This window comes from Strix uralensis, chromosome 8 (genome assembly GCF_047716275.1).
Source record: "Strix uralensis isolate ZFMK-TIS-50842 chromosome 8, bStrUra1, whole genome shotgun sequence".
NCBI lineage: Eukaryota > Metazoa > Chordata > Aves > Strigiformes > Strigidae > Strix > Strix uralensis.
Genome location: NC_133979.1, coordinates 11,687,359 through 11,710,856, shown reverse-complemented (window position 1 = coordinate 11,710,856; position 23,498 = coordinate 11,687,359). Strand labels below are relative to the sequence as shown.

General features: G+C 44.9%; 2 protein-coding genes across 5 annotated transcripts in view; one reads left to right on the top strand and one right to left on the bottom strand.

Moving 5' to 3' along the window:
- Nucleotides 1–7,773, top strand: part of ARMH1 (armadillo like helical domain containing 1) — a 17,908-nt gene extending 10,135 nt beyond the window's left edge. Inside the window, exons 10-13 of one of the 4 annotated variants that reach the window (XM_074876204.1) lie at nt 1,595–1,724; nt 2,590–2,667; nt 3,421–3,526; nt 7,585–7,773. In XM_074876204.1, coding sequence (XP_074732305.1) covers nt 1,595–1,724; nt 2,590–2,667; nt 3,421–3,526; nt 7,585–7,598 — 328 coding nt within the window. In that variant the 3' untranslated portion in view covers nt 7,599–7,773. Of the gene's footprint in view, nt 1–1,594; nt 1,725–2,589; nt 2,668–3,420; nt 3,527–3,722; nt 4,310–7,584 lie in introns of those variants that run through there. The other 3 variants (XM_074876203.1, XM_074876206.1, XM_074876205.1) reach the window with 3 other exon arrangements.
- Nucleotides 4,353–23,498, bottom strand: KIF2C (kinesin family member 2C). Its single transcript, XM_074876202.1, has 22 exons — nt 23,393–23,498; nt 23,168–23,262; nt 21,184–21,288; nt 20,909–20,957; nt 19,126–19,173; nt 18,131–18,250; nt 17,269–17,385; nt 16,776–16,876; nt 16,429–16,524; nt 15,178–15,232; nt 14,929–15,091; nt 14,567–14,657; nt 12,884–12,947; nt 11,668–11,759; nt 11,301–11,443; nt 9,600–9,804; nt 9,066–9,176; nt 8,497–8,564; nt 6,844–6,946; nt 6,650–6,766; nt 6,153–6,279; nt 4,353–4,856 (listed from the first exon to the last, which is right to left on the bottom strand). The coding sequence occupies exons 1-22, from the start codon at nt 23,454–23,456 to the stop codon at nt 4,780–4,782; spliced, it is 2,211 nt and encodes a 736-aa protein (XP_074732303.1). The 5' UTR covers nt 23,457–23,498; the 3' UTR covers nt 4,353–4,779.

Genomic DNA, 23,498 nt, shown 5'->3' with positions numbered 1-23,498 from the left:
TCCAACAGCGGCACAGGGGGATGGAGAATGGAGGTTGCAGTCATTTTGTCACCTGTTGTCTCTGCTGATCCTTCCTCCTCAGGGGCAGGATTCCTACACTCTTCCCCTGCTCCAGGGTGGGGTCCTTCCCATAAGAGACAGTTCTCCATGAACTTCTCCAGCATGTGTCCTTCCCATGGGCTGCAGTTCTTCATGAACTGCTCCAGCGTGGGTCCCTCCCACAGGGTGCAGTCCTTCAGGCACAGACTGCTCCCGTGTGGGTCCCCCATGGGGTCACCAGTCCTGCCAGCAAACCTGCTCCAGCGCGGGCTCCTCTCTCCACGGGGCCACAGGTCCTGCCAGGAGCCTGATCCAGCACAGACTTCCCACAGGGTCACAGTCTCCTTCAGGTGCATCCACCTGCTCTGGCGTGGGGTCCTCCCCGTGCTGCAGGTGGATCTCTGCTCCAGCATTAACCTCCATGGGTGCAGGGCACAGCTGCCTCACCATGGGCTGCACCACGGGCTGCCGGGGAATCCCTGCTCCGGCGACTGGAGCATCTCCTCCCCCTCCTTCCTCACTGACCTTGGTGTCTGCTGAGTTGTTTCTCTGACATATTCTCACTCCTCTCCCTGGCTGTAGTTGCTGTTGTGCTGTTTTTCCCCCATTCTTAAATACGTTATCCCAGAGACGCTGCCACCATCGCTGATGGGCTCAGCCGTGGGCAGCGGTGGGTGGCCGGCTGGCATTGACTCCATTGGACACAGAGGAAGCTTCTAGCAGCTCCTTACAGAAGCCACCCCTGTAGCCCCCAATCACCAAAACCTTGCCATGCAAACCCAATACACACTGCCTGGAGGTAGCAGCGCTCAGATCCTCTCTGATACTGATGCTGGAGCTGGCTTGAAGTGTTATTTGTAGGGAGATGTGGAATCACATCTGCTCTGGCCCTGTTTGCTGTCACAGTGACCCCTTTATGGCTCAGTTTATGTGACCTGCCACAGCGTAGGGCTGAAGGGTGCTCTATTGTGCAAGGCCGCTGTGTTCTCCGTGTAGCTGGGAACCAGTGAGCAGTGAAACACTGTTTAACATCAGCCACCCAATGGAAGAATCTAGTGCCTATGATTGACCGCAGAATCCTCAAGGAAATTCAGCCGTTTGTGCTAAAATTGGTTAATTCGATGTGAATTTCCTGCAGTGTCCACAAGATAGTGCTATCAGAACACTTTTCCTGCAAAAGCAGATGACAGAAAGCCCTTGGCCGGTAGGGAGATATACTGGAGTGTCTTCCAGGGACATGCTCACAGAACTGAGGGTGGTGGTGGTTGAGTCCTGGGTTCTTTATGGTCACACAAGAAACTTGCTAGACTGTAATACCCACCAGGAAGCTCCTGCCGATCATTAAACAATTGGTTCTCAGCAAGCCCACACATTAAATGATTGCTAACCCATGCACAGCCAAACATTCTTTCTTTATTTTGAGATTCTCCTGTCTCCTAGGGCAGGATAGGAGCACATTGTTTTCCACTGGGGTCACACCAAAAGGCCCACACTCAGTTTGTTGTGTGCTTCTTCCACCCTAGGGGGTAGGGGCTGATGGCCTATCTCATTGCAGAGTATTAGCCAAGGAGTCAGCAGAAGTGGCTGAAGAGCTGATCCAGCTGAAAGTGGTACATGGCCTGATGGTTGCTGTGGGGAACCTGGACCATGTGGCCAGCCAGAGACAGGCCAGCATCTCCCTGGAGGTGAGCACAGAGGTACATGGCAGCGCACATCATAGCATGGAGGCTGCTCCCAGAGCACCTGAGCAGAAAGGCTCCCTACACCATGGGGCTTCTTCCCTAAGCATAGCAGACACAGGCTTATTCACAGGGGCAGAAGTGACATTTTCTTCAGGAAAGAGCTCTCTTTCCCCTCCTGTCTGCCTCCCTCCTGCCACCCACAGGTGCTGGGAAGCCCATGCTGACCCTCACACCTCTCTTCTACCCGCAGGCTTGCTGTGGGTAGCAAGCACAGACAGAGCAAAGGGGCTAACCAAGACAATGTGCCTAGAGCAAGACACCAGCACAGAATTATAAGCAGGTTATTTTTTCCTGCTGGTGCCAGGTAAAGAGTTTTGGCCTGCCTCAGCACTGCACTGCCTGTGTAACAGCCACAGGGGAGGACCGTGTCAGTAAGATGGGAAGCACTGAATGAGCGATGGCTGAGAAGCAGGCTGCTCAGGGTGAAAGAGGGTTTGCAAACCTACCTGGCAATGCCAAGGGTCAGGGCACTCTTCCTCTGAGCAGGCACTGACAGCAGAGCAGGATGAACTCCCTGGCAACTACTGCACTGCAGTCGTTTCACTGCAACACCCCCCATCCTCTTGACAACGAAGGTGGGAACTGGCACAGGGGGAGGGCAGGGGGGAACAAGGTGAGGCTTGAGCAGGACCCACGAGTTCCTCTTGGTGTGTTCATGCCAGCAGTAGCACCAGCACTAAAGGTGGTGGGTCAGGGACTCCCTGGTGTGCGACATGGGTTATCTGGAGCCACGTCACCCCTGCAGCTGTACCCTCTATATACCCACTCACATCTCCTCCCTACACACCAACTCTCTGTTCTGTTGCAGTATTTTGTCCACATGTTTCCCTTTGTGGAGGAGTGCGTAAAGAAGGCACTAGGACACACACTGTTCCAGCGCTTTATGGTAAACATACCTCCCTTATGGGGTTTATTAGTGGCCCAAGGACCTTGGCCTATTTTGCAGGGATGTAGGGACTGTGTTTCTTTTCACAAGAAATCCAGCCTTGCCTGAGAGTCCAGAAATAAACCAAGCCACCCTTTGAGTCTCAGTGTTCAGGAAGATAAGTGCTCTGACTCAGCCCCAAGACAGAGCAAGGAGGGATCGCAGACAATTGCTACTTCTGTGACACTGGGAACTTGATCTCAGAAGTGTGAACTGAAGGGCCAGTGAGGTAAGAGGTGACTTGAGCTCCTCCAAATCAGGTCCCTCCACACTCTAGCTCCTGGGGGGGATATACAGATTAATAAGCAATGTTAGGTCCAGGGAGGGAGGATGAAACAAACAAGGGGTGACATTTTGTTACTCACCCCAAGACACCACTGGGCAAGGCTGGACAATCCAAGTGCAGTAACATCTGATGTGGAACAGGACTGCCTTGCTTTAGTCCAAACTCAGTAGGGTATAACAGCCCTTTTACTCCGGATGTGCCATCTTAATATGAGGCAGGCAGAGCCCAGGTACAAGTCAGCCTTGACAGTTCAGAGGCCCTTCAAGTGCTCAGGCCCACACTGCAGCCAGTACTGAAACTGTTGATCACAAAGCACCCCAGCTGTGGGGAAGATCCTGTCTAGATTGGAGTATCCCCACTCTAGCTGCTTGTCATTGTCGCTTGCCCACATCCCATTAAGATCCTAACTCTTTTTCTGCCTTTTCCAGGACAGTCCTGAGACCTGGTACACAGAAATGGATCCAGTCCAGGCTGAAGAACTGGCCTCTAATACAGTAGACATCCCCAGAGACCTGGCAAGGATGCAGTCCACAGGTGTGTGCAGAAATGGGGGCACAGTCACTTAAATTTTACTTTCAGGGGAGAAGGCAGCTCAGGAAGCAGGAGACCAGGGTGGGGGTCTAGGGAAAAAGGGAGTAACAGTAGAAGAATTCCTTTGTAATTTGATGTTTGTATAGCTGCATCCTGTGTTGCTGGACCCAGAGCTCACAGGGCTGTTTCGTCCTTTCAGAGACAAACCCTGGAGTGAGCTGAACAAACAGGAAACAGAGGGCAGCAGCACATGCCTCCCAGCTGTCCTCCCCCATCCCCGCCAGCTCCTTCCCAGAGGACAGGTTGTGTGGGGTCACCTGGACCCAGGTTGCACACAAAGGCCATGGCAGCACCTTGCTGCACCTGAGCCAGTGGCCAGCTTTGCACTCCTGCCCTCAAATACAGATTTAGGTGGGCTACTGAATATGTGTATTTTATGTGGCATGTTAACCAGGGGAAATGTGTGAAAAAATGTGAAGTAACATCCTGGGGCTATCCTCAAAGCCTAAGTAAACTCCAGTAGTACAAGGAAGTCTCACAGAGCCCCTCCTACTCATCTGATGTCACAAGAGCTGAGCCACTCACTACATGCTGAGCTTTGCTCATGTGCAGGATAGGTACCCTCTAAACCAGCTTCCCCTTTGCTAGGCAAGTTCTACCCAGCAGAATCTCAAAATTAAGAGAATTTATTTTGAGTGATTTCATGTAACCATTACAAGTGTGAAGACTTTAAAAAACTTTATCAAAGAAATCAGCCTATCTCTACAACACCAGTCAGTCTTTAGATTTTGCCAAAATCAGAAAGAAATATATTTTGTAAGACAGAAGATAATTAAATCCAGGAACATTTATTTATCAAACTTCTTAAAATACTGATTTTTTACAATTACATATAGTCCACATTCTTTCTAGAAAAGCCAAACTTGCAACAGCATTGCAAAGTTTTAAGCACATCTGGAAAGGTTTTATGTACACTAGAAAATTATACATGTGTATCTAGTTTATTAGAAGAGACCACTGTCACTAGCAAAGTGACACATCTAGCACTTTCAGGCCCCCTTCCCAAGCCTTGCAGAGGGTGTTTCTAGCACTCTCTACCGATTACCCTGGCCATGAAGAGAGAGGCTGCCACATTCACTGCCCTCAGGCACACATGACCCACACTCTACCACATTTAAAACAGGAGTTACACAAACCACTGACAAACATGCAAGACATACAGAAGACTGCTTGTCAACCAGGTTTTGCTGTATTTCCTAAGGCCTCTGCCATCTCATCTGCTTGCTGGCTTGCTCCTCCAGTTGCATGGCTGCCCCCAGGGCGTCCAACCTTTCTGTAAAGGAAGACAGTGATGGGGTGACTGACCTGGAAGCTGAACTCAGCCCAGCTGTCCCCCTCAGGAGCTCAGCAAAGGCCACAGAAGAAAGTGAACTGGGCAAGAACTGCTTAGCCAACATCAAATCTCGCCTGGTCCCACAAAGCTCTTCAGCTGTACTTGTTCATTTCTACTCATCAACAGTTTCAAGCCTGCAGTTCACACTAGATGCCACTAACCCAACCATCCCAGAGGGCCAGCTTTCCCTGGCCTGTAAGGCAAAGAGGGTAGCTGGGCATTTACTCTTGTTATCTTGTCACCACTGCTCCATGGTGAATGGAGGGATACTGCTCTTGGGCTGCATTTGAAATGGGAGGACAGCCAGGTCTGTTGAAGAAAATTCACTATTTCAGGTTAACACTTCACTTCAATGCTACAAGTTTCAGCCTCATTAAAAGAAAAAACCCTCACAGCCTTGTTTTTGAGGGAAAGACTATGCCAGCTGTAACAGCTGAAGTGGCAAAGATATTGCAACAGTGGCAGAAAAGTAGCAGTTACCATTGTAGCTTCCCCTGTCCTAGTCTGGCAGTCTATGCACTTGGCACTCTGTTACCATGTGTCAACCAAACTGGTACATCTGCCTGGCTGCCTCTCTACCAGCACTTCAACCAGCACAGTCCAAACCAAGTCAGGCAGCGCTCAGGGAACAGGCAGCTGACATGCTCCTGCACAGAGCTGGGAAGTCTCCGAACTGGGTCAGAACTGAACAGTTGGAGGGATTTTGTTGCACATCATGTAATGCCCTATACTAAGGCAAAGGCATGCAAACGCAGGTGCTGGCAGAGACAGCATCTCAGTATATGCCTGGCAGACACTTGTTATAAGTGGATGGGTGTTAAGGCCTAATATCTGTGAAAACAGGAGTGGAAACAGTGGGTATACCCCTATGAATGCCTAGAACATATTTCTCAGTCTGTTTTTTGGCCAAGACAAAAGGTAAACTATATAACCAACTAGCCAAACAGACTTCAGCTCGTCTGCTCTTGGTGGATATTGCATTCTGCTCAAGGGAATGCAGTTTTATATGGCAGCACAAAGCCTGTGGAAGTTACTAGCCAAAATTTTACTTTGGAAAGTGCAGACAATAGGACATTTTGGATCTGTCCCTATGATCACCTAGCAAAGTGATCTGAACCATAAGCTATGCAGAGAAGGACTGGGTGCTCAAACCCCCACAGGTATGCTGGTGTCACTTTCAGGTCATTGAAAAAAAAGATTTGTGACAGTGCTAGTCAGAGACAGGCGCTAACATACCGCTGAGACTAAGGAAGTTTCTTGAGCTCTCCTCTACGAAGTGCTTCGCTTTGCTCACAAAGGTCTCGAGATCATAGTCTGGTTTCTCTGTGATTCCCAAGAGGTAGTCAAATTTAGTCGTCGTTCTCTATATTTACAAGGATAACAGCAATGAGAAATTGACTTTCTGGAAATTCAATTGGTTTCTTCAAATCTGGCACATCAATCAACAGAGCTGAGCTTCTGCAGAGCAGTACCAGTCAGTGCTCATTAGCAGCGAGTAGAGGTTGATAGTTGGAGGGGAAGGGGGATGAGCTGGCCACAAGCACTGAAATGCTCCAGTTTAACCAGTTGGGCAGGAAACTGCAGGAAAAACTTGTCAGTGAGGAAAAAATAACACCACTGACAGCATCTTGCAGTATAGCCCACAGCCTACCCAGCAGCACTTGGGTTAGACAAGGCAACATGCTATCAACATGTAGAAGGCAGCCTGGGCTGGGCTTGCCTCTTCCACATACCTGTCTCAGTTCTCTAAGCTGTTCTACAACCTTCTCCTCCAATTCATTAATTTGAGTCGTAGCCTCATGCAAGTTGAGCATGTGGGGAGAGATATCTTCCTCCTCATCCTTGGAGAGCTGCAAGAAACAGCCCAAGTAAGAACAGCAAGTTGTTCCCAGCTTTGAGATCTGTTTAGCCCACTCCACACACATACACTGTGACCTGAGCCTTCTCCACTGGTCTCTGTTTCCTCATTCTCAATCTCCATCTGATTCTGTGCTTCACCACCTCCATTATGAGGGCTGAGCTCTTTCACTCTGCAACAAGAAGATTTGTCACAAACTCTTCTTCCAGCAGTTTCTGGGCTACAGCATCACAAAACAGCTACTGCAGTCAATCAGTGCTCAGCAAAAACATTTGGCTGCACTTAAAAGTGTGGCACGTTACCACCCCCAGAACAAGCTCACATGGGCAGAAACCCCAGAGGGCTGTGGAAAGAAAAACTGAGGGATGTTTGCCTGCATGTGCAATCTAGGACCTCTCCTGGAGAGAAATGTCCAAGTACACAATGCTAATTGCCAGCCACACCTTTCACAGAAGCTGTCTTCCACATGTCAGCTTGGTCTGTCATGAGCAACTATGAGAACTCAGTATGGAAACAAAAGGAATAAGGTTGATTTTCCCCAAAGACCCACTGTGCCAGAACAGGTCTATAAGGATGAAAGCCATGGCTGATGACATGGTACTAGAGGTAGATGTCAGATACCAGCTGGGCATTTCATTCCAGTTACTAGCATCAGCTTCCTATTTTCAGTGAGTTTCAGCCTAATACCCCCTTTCTTATAGCTTGAACTTGCCTTGTGCATTGGCTAAGAACCCAGTGGGCCCAACTCAAGGCTAGACTCTTAGTCTAGTCACGCTAAGTCAGATGTTGCATTTTGCCCTGTACTTTCAGGTGAGCAGGAATGACTGTCCGCCAGAAGAAAAAATACATCTTCAATCCAGGACCAAATCTGGGAATCTGTCAAGATTCAGTGTTCCTGAATGCTTATGACAAGAATTATACATCCTTTCAGAGAGTGGAACAGTTTCCAGGAAGGAACCAAGCAGCCTTTTGTGAACTAAATGAAGGAAAGCTACCAAACCTGAAGTGTGCAAGTGTCATCTTGTTAACATATGACAAAAGTCACAGTCTTTTTACTTGTCACCTCACCAGAGAGGTGTAGAGGCATGTGAAGCAGAGACTGGGAGACATTCACTGCTCTGTCACAGGGGTTCCAGGTATGAGCAAGACCCCCAGGGAAACCTGGAGCTTGGTCCCTGCAAATCTACCTTGCTCTGCAGGTATCCAAGGTCAGCCATGGGGCAACGCAAAACACACTCCCACCATCTGCTTCAAGGCATTTGAGTTCTCTGGGTCCTTCAGGTGCCATACCCCATTAGCTCATATCAAAGTCCATCAAGAACACCAAGTGTTTTGTGCCATCTGTAGGGCTGCCTGAGGGACACATTCCCAGCACACCCTTCCAGATGGGACCCAAAGTACTACAAAAAGTAAAGGGCATGGAGGTAACCATTCAGGACAGGGTAAACTCCCTACAGAAAACAGGGCAGTCTGAAGTCTAGCATGAGACATGACTCCTCTGAGGAAAGGAGACATTAGTCATGGTTTTATACAATCTCAATTATGTCTCACACAGAAAACACCCAGGTTAGTTTCATAAGACAGCTCTAAAATAATTTGCTCCTAACAACCAACCTCCAAATTGCAATAACAAGAGAACTTAAGATTCTAAATGTCAGAATAAAAGCAGCCAAAACACCTTCTGCAACAAAAGTAGAATCCCCAGGTCAGAAAGGTCATTACCTGTCAGCGTATCTCAGTGTGTTTAAGGTGTACTCACACGAACTCATGCCTGGAGAAATCATTGCTATCTGCAAACAGAACAAAATACCTCAGTGACTCCCACATCTGACTTTTGCTCATGTTAATGGTCCTGCAGATCTCACCAGGCAGCTGGGACATGTTAGAGCAAAGGGTCAGAGCTGAAACATCTGCCAAGTCCATTCTTCTTCACAGCTTCTGTGGGACATGCCAGTGGCCCTGTATCCAGCTTTCTGCTGGCTTTGTGTACAACCACTGGGCTGCACCCTCCACAGGAAGAAAAGCCCTTTGAGAGCACACCAGGCTCTACTGTAGGTTCGCTGTATGAAGGTGACTTCTGCAGCTCTGCTTCTACTGGGGCTGGGCAAAACTTGCCAGCTTTTTAATTCAGTCACCATGGGCGAGTGGAGGAGGCAACTGTATGACTTTTTTTTGTACAGAACTGAAGCTTTCTGACTTCAAAGTCCTCCCACTCTAGAAGAAGAGCATGCAGCTATTTGGTCACACTGCAGAACCCATAAGCAGTGTGTTTGTGTCATGTGCATACTCACCATACAGGTCCTTGAGTTTGTTCCTATGAAAGAGTCTCTTAGCACCTGGGTCAGCTTGCTCTCCCGGAAAGGGGTATGAGATTTGTTCTGCCCCAAAGCTCGGATACATTCCTAAGAAAAGACAAGTCATGTGAATGCAATATATCTCTTCTCAAACAGCTTTGCAAGCTATCAACCACCAATTGTTGGTAAACCCAGCAGGCTGGAGAATGGTCATCTCTGTTGCTTTAAGTACTTCATAGCCTTTTAAATATACTCCAGGTTTTTGACTGTCACAGGGCAGCTAGTATATCCATCATATGTAAAAAAAAAAGACAACCTGAATGAAGCTTGAAATGGCCTGACAAGTCTGCACTGCTTTCCTAGGAACATTCTAAATGGAAGTAGACACCATTTTCAGGGTTAACATACTAAACTAGGATCTTTTTGGCTGTTCCTTTCCCTTGCACTGGAAAGAAACAGAACAGATAAGCCCAGAGTTGAACAGAGTCCATGTGTTGATTAGCACTATTTGCTCCTGGAGCTATAGCTTACCTTCAAAGCCAGCAAGCTCTTATTGATTTCTGCACCTTCCATCCTTGTCTGCCGATCAGCACTAGATGTGTCTGCACCCCTCTCATTTCCTGCCAGATCCACCAAGGAAAATTTGCCAGACAGTTTCCCTCTTCGGCGTAGTATGATTTGGAAGCAGGCGTGTGACCGTGAAGAGCTAGCATTTGCAAAAGTCTGCCCAGATGTCCTACAGCAAAGATGAAAACAAGCGTTAGAACTGTGTCACAGAAGACACAACAGGTCCCAACAGCACTAGGCAAGATCTGCAGCCATTCAGTTAAGTTGTTTAACCTCCCCAGTTTTATCCCAGACGTTAATACCTCAAGCTTGCATGAATTATGGAATTATCTCTGATAAAAGAGTACAGAAAGACTGCCATGAGAAACATGAACCTGCACCCCAGTTGTAGATTTAAGGCTATTTAATCTGCCTGGCTCAACTCAGCCAGCCTACACTGGAATGCCTTTCTGACTGATAATGCCTTACATGCATTTGGAGCTGGAAGACATACCTTCAGCACTGCATCTCCCTGCCTCAGAGCAGGCCACACGTCATTCTCCTAATGCATCTGCCAATACACAGTAGGCTCAGCCAAGCTCCCCACTAAAGAGCATTAGCTGTGCTGGCACATTACAGCCACAGTAAATCCCCTTCTCCAGCCAAGCTAGCTCAGCACTTTACCTCCACTGTGCAACTGCACCTGCCCCATCACTGCAAGACACAGACTGAAGTCTTAGAAGTTACCATAAACCTCCCTCTGACCTTCACTATCCTTTATTCCCTGAGAAGGCTGGCAGGTTCACTGTCCCACTTGCGTCCCTACTGCTGGGGGAAATGGAAGGAGGTTGTCCTAAAGTGAGGCAGGAATCTGAAATGTTAAATAGTTCTTGGCTGAATCGTCAGCCAAAAAAGCATGCACAGCAGAGTGCTGAATGAGCTTTTGGGATGTGCATATCTGTGCATGCAGTGTAATCCAGAAGCCAGGGAGTTCTCATTTTCCTAGTGATGTTTCCATAGCAGTTGCAACTTAACTGAGACAGATAAGACTTGCTAATACAGAATTTAGCTCCTGATTAAAGGCACCAGTACAATAGTAGAGTTGCCCTGACCACAGCCTTCCTGCCAGGATGATGAGCCCAGGCTACATCTGTCCCTTGGCACCTGCTTTCCAGGATTCTTTAGACAAGATCCCCAAGCAACATGCATCATTTTTGTTGCCAGTGGAATAGCTCATCTGGCCTGCAGTTAAGTCAAAGCATTTTTGCAACTATAGGTTGATGCCAGCTGCTCTTCCTTGATCTTACAAGCCCACAGGGAACTACTTGTGCTCCTGTAAACTAGCTGATACTTCTAGAAAGCAGCTAGACTGCTCTGTTTAGCTGTGGCACCAGAGCAGCTATCTCTTCACATGAATAATTTCTCTCTTCTTGGAATTACATGAGGACATATAAACCATGAACTCTGACCTTCTCTATGGAAGGCAGGGTAAACCCACCCCTGCTAGTCTTTTATTCTGTAACCATCATCTTGTACTCATGCAGAGGTCCTGCTCAGTGACTGCCTATTACAGGGGACAACAAGCTTCTGTTTAAGTCTGAAAGCACCAGCTACAGACATTATATATTTTTTCTAGACATGGAGATTCAACAGGACATGACTTCTATTGGTTTTAAGGCACCAAACCTGCAGGCACTGCCCATCTCAATCATTCTGATGACATCCTCAGCACAGCTGACTTGTCTCTCTTGGAGACCAACAACCTGGACCTGCTGCTTGCCATCCTCCAGGACTCGAAGCTTTGTCTTCTTATTCAAGAGGTCAAACACCTATACTCAGGCAACAAGATTGAGACAAATCTGAACAAAGTCTCCTTGTATTTTGCACTATCTTTTTAAAAAGCCATATAGAATCAGCACCTTTAACATTGCCTTCCAATTCGATTCCAAACAGTAGACTATACAGAACTATAGAAACTAGAAAGTTTCACTCAGCTACTTATAAAACATTCAAAGAAGTCAGGTCAAGATTTAAAAGAAAAAAAAAATCTTACCTTTCCATTGTATATTTCAAAGAAAGTCACATAGACTTCCAGGTCCTGATACCTGTACCTGGGCTGGTTTAGAAGGAGGAAAACATCTTGTGCTATGAGGAAAGGCAGAAGTTTAGTTAAGTAGTTTAAAACATGTTCTAGTTGCTACTTGATCTACTTTAAAATATTGCGCAGCCATAAGGCAGTGTCTAGCAGCTGAATGACAGTCATCCTAAACAAATACTAGCAAAACAGTTAGTGCTGTGCTACCATCTGGAGAACAGTTTCAGCAGCATCCTCATCCAGGGACTGAAAACACAGGGGGATATGGAAGTTTCTACTGCTAGTGTCACCCAGAGACATCAATCCTTACTGAACGGGGAGAACACTAGGATCTGTTATTGTTTTGGACAGGCCTGAAAAAAATCACATATTTGTGTTTCAAGCACTTCTTGTGGAAAGTCTAAAAAACATGCATCCCTGAGCATCTGCATTACTGCTGTTCGGCCAACCCTTTGGCTGGATGCAGTACAGCTTTTCTCAATTAGGCTTCAGACTTTTGAAATGAAGCTAAAAGCAAAGACTTTCCTTCAGGGCCAGTCATAACTAATTCTCAGAGACCAGCAAACAGTTGGTTTTGTTTCAACTGCCTCGCTACACTGACTAGTTTCACAATCTGCCTTTCTAAAGGGAACGTCAAGGAGGTCAGGGTTCATGGTGCTTTCTAGGCATTATATCAAGGAGGGGCTTCTAAGCATCTGAAATTATTTTGTGTGTGCTAGATCTTTTGCATCTAATGCTTACAGGAAGCAACATAACACATACATTCCTATGCTTTCTGTATAACTAGCTTTATATCAGAAATGGGTAGCATTCAAGTCAGATATTTCCAAACACCATCCTTAGTCCGAGACAAAAGCAAATCAGAAGAATCAAAATTAAATGATTCAACCCAGAAAATGCCAAACTAGAAAATATGTCATCTCTTTGCCTCAGAAAGAAATATCTTCTGGCAAGTTAAGTGTGGACCTAGAAACTTACAGGCTGGATGGAAAATATTTTGTGAAACTAAAAAAATCATACCTCCTGCAATAAATACCACCAATTACTGAAGACACAAATACTTTATATATCTTTTACTGGAAACTTTTTAAATAACCATACAAAACCAGATCTTATGTCGTTAAGAAAAACAAGCACTAATTGGATTTTGATATCTAAAGAAGAATCAACTTACATGCAAAAGCATATATGCCCTTTGAGGCATTCTGTGCTCTCCCAGAGAAGTCTCCACCCATAGTCTGTGAAGAGAAAAGGCCAGAGGTAAAGTGTGGTACAAACAAGTCAGGCTACCTGATTTTAGTCCCAAGAACATACTAGGAAGTTACCATATATATGCTCCGATGTCAGCGAGATGATTAGAACAGTGCAATTCAGGATAAAAATCAGTTTGCTGCTTCTCTGTCAGTTCAGAAAGAAGATCTAGGCTATGCAAAGCAGCAGCCGAATGCCCATAAGGCTCTGCAGGGCAAAGTCAAAGCAGTTGTTCCTTCAAGGGGAAATGCACGGCCTTGACAGTGCAACCAGATAGCCTTTGGTTATAAGAAACAAAGCCTCATTTTTTAGGATGTAGGTTGAGTAACATTTTCACTGCTACTTGCAAAAGCTCACATGTGATATCAAAATGCATCAAACTTCTAGAGCAGAAAATACCTTTTAACTCCTTCGAGCAAGGTATCCTTAATCCCAACAAAATTTTCAGTTGGTGCTACCCTGGTGACTTGCTCTACCACTTTCACATGAAACAGAGTCAATTATTTATAACACAACTCAATCCCATGACACATTCTCAATCTACAAGAGTTTAATATGCAGCACTCCAGTCTCAGGGTACAGCTATTGTCCTTGCACTAGTTCTGCACCCTAGGAACGCAAAGGGAAAGTAACTTCATTGCCAATGATTTTAGTGCCTCACAGTTGTATTCTTGTAACAATGCTCAGATGAGTAGGTTTGTCTGCACATTCCAGTGTAATGGAAGCAGCCTATGTCCAAGCTTCTGTAAAATTCCAAGTGTCCCTCTGGATTACTGGAAGAGATTTACAGCTCACTACATAGCACTAATGATAGGAGATCCTAGCCTAAAACTTGCCTCTAACACTGGAATGACAACCGCCTTCTGATTACTCAAATTGGCATGCTAGCCTAGTCCAGATCATTGTAGTTTGGGGTAAAGGCTTCTTGCAGAACAAGACAGCAGATTAGGCTCCACTATAATGCTGTGAGGGAAGAGAGGTTCCCGCTTTTCTTCCCTATAGTTTCCAGAAGAAAGTTAAAAAACACAGTTGAAAATTTAGAGCAGGTCACCTTTGAGACAGAATACACAATCTTCAGGTGGCTTGACACTGCAACTGGTAGACTGGAAGGAGTGGTTAGAAAGTGAACCCACTAATTTTCCCACTTCACAAACAATACCAGATCACTTAAATGTTTATGTGCAACAAGAGGCTTATTCTTATATAATCATTAAAGTCCTTGGAATGCCTCCAAGCTCAAAACATGGTACAGAATATACCCTTTGTCTCAGATGTAGGCTGATAGCCCCACTTTGCAGACTGGAGTTAGGCAGTGACAGCCATGTGAGGCAAGGAATAGCCATGAGCAACACTAATATGTCAGGATACCCTGTCTTAAACTCAGCTATGGGGGGATTTAAGCACTATTTTCCTCACAACCTCAAAGGAAACCCACTAATACATAGAACTACAGAAAAAGAGGATTAACAACTGACAAAGCATTAGCTTTAAGACAATAAAACCAAGATCCAAACTTCTTATACAATCCTACTCATTATCAACATCAAGGAGCTTTAAAATACTTTAGATAAAGCTAGAAAATTTGAGACCTTGGAGAAAAACTTACATGTGTCTTGCCACTGCCTGTCTGGCCATATGCAAAGCACGTCGCCTTCCCACCCTCAAAGATGGTCTCTACAAGAGGTCTAGCAGTGAACCTGGATTTTCAGAAGGTAAAAGACAATTAAGGCAAGCATTTCATACTCCACTTCATCAGTTTTCCTAAAAAAAGGCAAATAAAAGCAAATCCTTATGAAAACAGCACGGCCATGCCAAAAATAAGCTTTAGACATTTCAGTCCTTTGGTTTCCTCCAGAAAGGGTTTTAACATTTTTTTTCTGGTAGCAGTTTCTTTAAGCTAGGATGCCATCTAGCCATAGCTCCATGCTCTTATCTCAAAAGTTGTTCCCAATGAGAAGAAAGCATTACCTATAAACCATCTCATTAGAAGAGGATTCATCAAATGAAAAGTCAAATCTAAATGCTTGGGTTTCCAGGTATTTTGTTAGGTCCACTTTCTGCTTTGGCTCATGCACCAGCAGGACACACTTGCTCTGAACAGTAATCACATCACATTCCTTTTTCAGACGTTCTGTTGACAGAAAAGACCCTCAGTTTTAACAAGAATAAGCAATGTCAAACTGCTCCAAGACAGAGCTGCTCTGTCACTACACTTACCTTGTTTATTGAGAGGGCGCTTCCTCACACAGACACAAATCCTATGTTCTTCTATCTAACAGAAAAGTAAAACAAGTAATTATTTCCCAATTACACCCACACCTACTTAGTATTAAAGAGAAAGATTTGATGCTCCCTTACATCTACTTTTCTATATGCTGATCAGAGTTGCCTCTGCTATTGATCAGACCCACTTACATGCTGGGATGTAAGTCTTAAAGTCTGTTCAGTGCAAAGAAACACTACAAACAACTGGCCTTGACATAGTATGCTCCAACATACCAGATAGAAATGCTGCTGTGCTATAGCAAGTGCCCCAAATATTCTGTATCAGAATTAGTAGAAGGTTCAGTCCTCAACCAGCTTTCCAGCAAAATCTGTGATATCAATACTGCAAGTACGGTCAAATTCAAGCAAATTATTATTTTAATTTACCCCAGAGGTATTTTTTGGCCTGGAGTTCTTTACTAATGCAGTAAGTTTAGCTATTTGTGCAGCACAGATACACATCAGTTGAGGTTGGGAAAGCACATATTCTACTGGGTGAGGCAGAAAGCAGATGACCAACTCTCCTGCCCTGCAGTGATACGTACACAAACAGCTGGTGCTCAGCTCCACAGGATGCAGGCACACAAACCACCTTGTGTTCTAAGCTAGTCCACACCCACTTTCTTGTTTAAACTTAAGCGCCATCATTTTTCATTGACCATAACAAGGCTTTTGCTAGACAGGGACTCTTTGTTCTCATGTATTAAACAATGCTACTTCCATAATTGCTGAAGATATTGACCAAGCCTTGTTTTTCTAGTTTTTGACCTCTACTTTTGCTCCTCTGCTTTCTGACCTAGTTTAAAATGACTTAATATGACTTACATACAATAACGCTTTCTGTTATAGGGCAATAGTCTGTTTTAAATTATACCTATACCTACAACAAGCTAAGCTACTATGTAGTAGGCTCTGCCATTTACAAGCTCTGAAAAATACTGATGTTACCACACAAGTCATTGCATGATAATTATCAAAGTGCAAGCTCTTCACTAGTGGCGTATGTAAAGTAACGCAAGGCAGCTTAGCCCTAAATAGGGGAGGTAAGTGACCTCACATATACCACGAAGTACCTTAAGATCACAGTATGCTCAGAGGATTTCCAAGGTGCGGTGATGAACTAAATTGCTCATATGCTAAAATCTTCGGCACAAAAAGAACTCTGTCTACAGGCTGCAGTTTGTAGCTTCAGTATTTACTTACTGGATCAGTTATAGATATTGGCTGGCAGTCTAAAGTTGCTCTGAATTCCTTGATCATCTGTGCAAACTCCCAGTTTGGACAGCTGCTGTCATATTCCTGCATGCAAAAACCATGGATGTGAAGGTAATTAACATGTTACAGCAAAAAAGCCCCAGCACATACTAAACAATCAGCTGTCCACAACTAGAAATATTTCACAAGATTCAGAACTTTCTGAAACTAGTATCAATCCATCCTTACGTACAGCTTTAAGAACAAAGCCTGTCCAAAACATGTTTTAGTTGCAACTATTGTGATACACTCTCCAATAGAATTTTCCCTTACTGGTGTATTATAGAGTACTCCACCTGTGCACGTTTTGTCCTGATTTCACTAATTTGAGCTCTCTTTTCTTCTCTCCTGTTTTTCATTTTCTCCATCTCTTTCACAATGTTAGATTTTCTCCGAACTAGATAAAATGAAAACATTTAATTGGATTAAATTTTCATACTAGGTTTTAAGTACAATACAAATATTTCAAATTTTCCAGACTAACTTGTACAGGAAACAATTACTTTCAGAAGGATGGTCATTAATTTTGCAGCATTTCCTTACCAAACTACATCTACCTAGCAGAGAAACTGCCTAGGAAGTCATACTACCACTTAAAGTAAAGGCAGCATTTCTGAGGCAATATGCTATAACAGAATTACACATTTGTAATAAAAAATAATCAAAATATTCAGTCTTACTGCCAAAGCCACCTTTTCAGAGCTTTAGTCTCAGAGCACACAAAGCAGCAACCAGGTAGTGGTGCATTGCTGACTGCTGAGTCAGTTCTCACCCACTGCTCCCTGGTACCTGGGCTCACTGAAGAGTTCATTTTAGCAGCAGGCAGGTGATCCTCTGTATTTCCGTTTACATTTGTCAGTGAGGCTTCCGTAGCACAGCTCAGCCTGCGAGTCCTTGTTCGGCCAGCTGCAGAAAGAAGCCAGACCAAACCCAGTAATTAGACCCCAAAGTTCAAGAATAATTTTGTAATTTGTAAAGCTTCATAGGCTACAGGCATTCCTCAACTCTGATTCTGGATCAGGAGAGGAAACTAGCTAAAACCTGTGGTAAGTCCGCAAATAATTTTTTAAATCCTTTGCCAATTACCAACTTTTATTCAGAGCTACAAATCAAGGCCACACCAACTAAACAAGATTTTAATATCAACCCTCTTATTTCAATGTGTTTGCAGAGCTTAACACACAAGGCATGCCCCCAGCTATTCATCGGGTAGGTCTGGTAAAGATAAATAACTCCAAGTTTATAATTCAAGTAGGCTCAAGTTCTTGCTTTACTCAACTGGTATAGTAAATCTACTACCAGTATAGTTACAGAGCGTGTCATCAGCAGTGTTAACACACTCCTCTTCCCACTCTAGCCCTGTGAATATCACTTTATGCCATTAAGCAGATACCACGGCCACTCACATGTACAAGGGCAGCCCTCTGGCTAATAAAGCACATCATTTTTCAACAACATTGTTTCCAAAGTCCTTTGAGAACCGCTTCAGCTAGGAGGCCCAGATATTTACATAGTGCAGACCTCTAGGTCTCTCTTGTTTTAGATATGAAGGAATAGAAGTTGCTCATCCCCCTAGGATTTGCAGTTTACCTAATGCATACAAAGCATCTTGCTTCATAGTGAGAATTCACTGGGTTCTTTCTCCACTCACCAGGAACTGACAGATTGTTTCTGGTTTGTGTAGAAGTGCAGGGATCCACCCCCATCTCATTCTCCTGGAGGGTGCACTGTGATTCTGTGATAACAGACATCCTGGAGCGGCCACGAACAGCTTTGGAAACAGGAATTCAAGGTCAGCATCATGCCTCAAACACTCAGATATTTGCAAGTAATTAAGTGCTCACAAAGTGCAGAACAGTGGGGTACAAGGTATGGTTAAAGGACCTTTTTCAGATCTCTGATGCATTAGCAAAGTACAGGAAAAAACAAGGCAGGTGGGTGAAAAGTGATCATGAAATACACCACTACAGAAAAGCAAACAGTTCATTCCAGATTTGCAGTTCCAGTGAATTTCTTTCAGATACCACTAAGGATTCACTAATATGGCAGTTCTAGAATCTTAATATCGAGGAAGGAGGAAGTTACAAAGGAGGGAACTGGGAAATGCTCTGAAGCTTCACACTTGCAGGGCTGCATGAATTAACTGTTTGATGGTGACAGTAGTACTGCAATTTGGCAACCGGTCATGGGCAGCATCACGCCCACCATCATGGCACCTACGCAGAGCGTGCATGGTGCACAGTGGGGTGGGAGCTTGATAATGTTACATTCAGCTAAAAGGGTCTATAATAATCACAGCAGCAAATCTTTGCAAAAGGTCCTTTTGTAGGCAGCCTCCATTGTCACGTGCCAAGGTATTTCTTTCACTGAGATCAAGTCCATCACAAAGCTTCCTAGGGAAGGGATTGGAACATACACCTCAATAGATTTCTGAAGAGAGCAAATCTGATATGAGAAAAACAGAAGTGCGATATGCAAGCTAGAACTACCTTCACCTTTAGCAATCAAGAATTTATCCAGAATTAAATCACTATGATTTCAAAGGACCTCAGATCTGTTTCAGACCAAGGGTCAATTTAAATTCTGGATCAAATTCCTTAGAACCATACCCACAAAATGCAGTGCTCCCATCTCTTAACTCTTTACCTGGAATCTTCTGCTCAGGTGCAGAGACATTAGGTGTCACTGCTGCAACTTTAGAAACAAAAAGCATCAGTTTCATTGTACTCAGAGATGGCATTTTATTCCATTTGCTTTTGTCACACGTGCCCAGAGCTAATCTCATCACAAGTTCAGCAGCACTTTTTCAGTAAATGGTAGTGCTCCTGGACAGGCACACCAGCTGGAGGATTTGCTGCACCTAAATGGGTTTGATTCAAGTGATTCTCATATGTGAGGATATTCAGCATCCTCCCAAATTCTTATTGATTCAGAGAACCAAGGCAATATCTGCTTCTTAATTCATTCTGAAAACATTGCTTCTGCTTCTCTCACTTCTCTGAATGAGATGGAACACCTCCTGATCTTTAATTGGTTTAGTCTAAGAACTAAAACCTGAAGTCAACGTTAGCTTTCTAATTGGTGCAGTGCAGAGTTTGCAACAGGACAGATACTCACTGACACTCATGGGGTTTAGCTAGTTATAATAATGGATAATATCTGAGGAATACTGAAAACTTTACTTCTCTCTTGTGCTCTGAGCAGGTCTTCAGGGACAAGGCTGTGCCAGTAGGAAAGGCAACAGCTATTTCAGATTTGCAATTAGATTCTATACTGCAGGAAAGCTGTAACCTCTGAGGACATTTTTCCATCAATCAGTGACTGGACCTTCATTTTTCCAGCTGGCTATCCACCTCCATTAACTGACCTGTCTAGAGACAGTCACAACTTTACCACATCATTTTGCTTGCCAGTTCACAAAACTTATGGCAAGCTCACTGGATTTGAGGAAGATCAGGATGCTCTAGTACAGATCAACTTCTGACACATTAAGCTTCTTGGACTACTCCTGTCTCTCTGATACAAGGGGATTTGTACTGTTGTCTTCTGGTACCAGCTTCCCTGTCTTGCATTGCATACAACAGAGGCCAGACAAGCCCAACTGTTTTGTTTACAGCTCAATTACATGGAAAAGGACAAGTTCTGGCTAACCATGCACTTTAAGAAAATCATTAGATTAGCAACCATTCAACCTCAGCATCACACAAGTGTATTACACATAGACCTGTAATGCTGCCACTTGCAGTTCAAAAAGCCAGAAGAGTCAACTAATAAGCTAAAAGAAGGTAGAAAACATGGAAGTTTTCTAGCTCCTGACAGCTCAGGGAAAACAATTCCTTAGCAATCACACACCCTGACATCTCTATCTTCCCTTCTGGCTTTGCTCAAAACATTGTACTGACACACAATCACTGAGCTATGGCACACCAGCTGGCACTTTGGCTGCCTGGTCTGAAACGTCTCCAGGGATAAAGCTCTAGTTATTGTCTAGGGGGACTGTTTGAAGAGGAGACATCCATTTGTCACCACTATTTACTTCTTGCCCTTTCCACTCTCCTTTTGACACTTTTAATCTTAATAACTGACATTTACCTTTTGTTGTTTGTGGCATTTGCAAAACTCCATACGAAAGTTTAAAACTCACTGCAACAGTAACTGCCTAGTGACATTTAAAGCAATATCAAGGAATAACTACAGCAGTGCTGCAGAAAAGGGCAACACATCAACAAACACGAGCTCACAGAAACAGGACAGCAATCTGTTAACAAAGTTTCTGCACTCAGGATTGCAAAATATTGGTAATAGTATGCTCTTGATGGCATTGCCTGAATGAGCAGCCTTATGATGCACTAAAGTAGAATATTATGGATACAATAAAAGACCACTACTGTTTCACAGGGATATAGCAGAGAAAAGAACATTTACTCACCTTCCCGTGGAGCAGGAATTTTTGAAAGGGTTGTTCTACGCTTCTGTTTCTGAAAAACAATGAATGCTGTAAGTGGAGTAAGCTGCAAACGCCTAGCACAGCACTCCAAGACAACAGTGACACAAGAAGAATTTCTGACTGAAGTCTAACTATGAGATAGGAAAGACAAGTTACAGACCTCAAACTTTAAGACTTTAAAATCTTTAAATAAGGATATTATAACAAGACCTACACTGTTGACACGTTAGTACCTTAGGAGAGACTAAATCACTCACCTGTACAGTTACATTCTCTTGCAAAGGAAGGTTCTCTTTTGCATCTGCAGCAGATACTTCTTTTGATAGCTCAGGATTTATTGTTATCACATCATCAATGTCAATCTACAAGAGCAAAGGCAGGATTTTACATAGTGCAATATTGCTCCTACCACTTGTGGCTTTTTTTTTCTTAACCTTGACTATCAGTACTGACAAACAAACCTGACCCACTGCCTGCCAAATGTTAAGTTAAAATTGCCTGGAAGGGCAAGACAGTAGTCTTGTATGTCCAAATATGCTAGAAATAAGCTAGTTAAGCCGTTTACCCTCATCTGCCAAACACCACACAGTTCTGAGGGTCTCGTAGAGCACTTCTGAAGAGACGGGCAAACCACATTTGGCATCAAGTGCTTTAATCTCTTACCGCTAATCTTAGTAAATCTCAACTGCTCTGGGACTTCTGTGCTAGGAGAGTATTAAGTGTTTACTGTGTGATTGCACTTACTGAAATAAACTTCAAAGAGCTGCTTAGACTTTGGGAAATGAAGATTCAGCATTTAATCCACAAGTCAATTCACCCGCATTTTCACTTGCTATTGCAAGTGATTTCACCTAGGGCCAGCTACCACCTCCTGCCTGACCTGACCCTCCCATGACTTCATGATCCTGCCGTCACCGCATCCCGCAGCGCCCTGGCGCAGGCAGCCGCAGGACAGGGGGAGCGCCGGGGGAGGGGGGGGGGGGGGGGGGCGGCGTGCAGGCAGCCAAGGGCAGGCTCGACCACAAAAGTCAGCAACTCTCTCAGTTCAGTTTTTCAAACCTAACCCTCCAGAAGAGGTTGAAAGCACATGTACACAAAAACTCTGGTATCACAGCTGCTTGCACTGGATTTCACCTAGCAAAGCAACACAAGCACCTCTCCAGGAAGTTCTTAAGTTCTCAATTAGCTTTTAAATTCTTTAAAAAAAAGTAAGAGTCCATAAAACCAGCAAAACCAACTAGGTGAACCTCTATAAAATGTTGAGATACCACATTCTAACATGAGAAGTAATCTATAAAATCGGATTTGTATGGAATCTGTAAGTATCTAATTGGAAAGTGAATTAGCTCAGAAATACATATATGTGGGCAATATAATATGTAAGTGCATGTAAGTGTATATATGAGCATTTAAGGAAATTACAGGTTTTTGAAGCATCTTTATGAAGATTTAATATCATAACATACACACAATTTAGCCAACAATTGTATCTGAATCTGCAGCTTTTGCAGCATGCACATAAATAGTGTAAGATCCAGTTTCAAAGAAGCAACCAATTGCAGTTTTAAGATTTTAACTAAACTCTATATATATTTCCAGAGAAACCAGACAAGTATGTTTTGCTCAACTACCAAAGTAGATTTTGTTAAGTGTCAGGATTTCAGCCACATCGACCTCAAATGCCCCCGGTTCCCCCCATCCCACCTCACACAGTATTTTATACTAGTGTAGAGATTCAGGAAATCAAACTGAGCCCTCTTAACGTGGCACCTTTGTAGTGGCATATAAAGTCTTAAGGAAAGCCTACAGGCCATTGTTAGAAACATAAAAAGCCAGCGGACAGTCCCCAGAGCTAGGAAAAGTGGGACTTCGGGGCATCCAAAATCAGCAGCCAACAGTGTGAAAGGCCCAGCGTCCCCTTACTCACTCTGAAAGGTTAAGGGCTCTGTTTTGGTACCGCTCCACTGCAACTTTCACACCTTACCTTCACACATCTACTTCATTGCTTTAGTTACGCCTGACGTTAAAATAAGCACAGAAGTGAATGAGCTGCAGCAGAGGGCAGGCGGCCCGGCTGGGGCACAGCGCACCAGCCGCTGCCTCCCAGCGGAACGGGCCCGGGCTGCGCTCCAGCGGGCAGGGCACAAAGGCCGCCCGGCCGCGGGGACCGGGCCCGCCGGGCCGCAGCCCGGGAGCACGCCAGAACACCGGGGGAAGAGCCGCGGCGGGACCGGCACTCACCTCCTTGCCCTTGACGGCGCCGCCCTCGGGCCACTCCACGCACACGGAGGACCGCTCCACGCTCACCGTCTTCACCGTCGCCTTGTGGATCAAGCCTGGAAGAGGCCGGCCTTGAGCCCCGGCCCGGCGGCCCCGCGCCGCCGGCTGCTGCCCCGCGGCTGCTGAGGGGGCGGCAGCAGCGGCCGGGACCCCCGCGAACACCCCGCGCCCGCCCCCGCGCCTCACCATTGCTCCGCTGTATGTTAATGACGAGGCCAGGGCAGACGTTGCGGTAGAGGCGGGAGTCCATGGCCTGGGCACGAGGAGAAGCAACCGGCCGCTCAACGGCAGC

Excerpts from the sequence above, each read along its gene's own strand:
- KIF2C (XM_074876202.1), bottom strand. The coding sequence starts at position 23,456 with ATGGACTCCCGCCTCTACCGCAACGTCTGCCCTGGCCTCGTCATTAAC. Across the intron at positions 23,263-23,392 it reads TAACATACAGCGGAGCAATG|GCTTGATCCACAAGGCGACG; the intron begins GTGAGGCGCGGG and ends GGCCTCTTCCAG. Across the intron at positions 19,174-20,908 it reads AATTCCTGCTCCACGGGAAG|TTGCAGCAGTGACACCTAAT; the intron begins GTGAGTAAATGT and ends TTGTTTCTAAAG.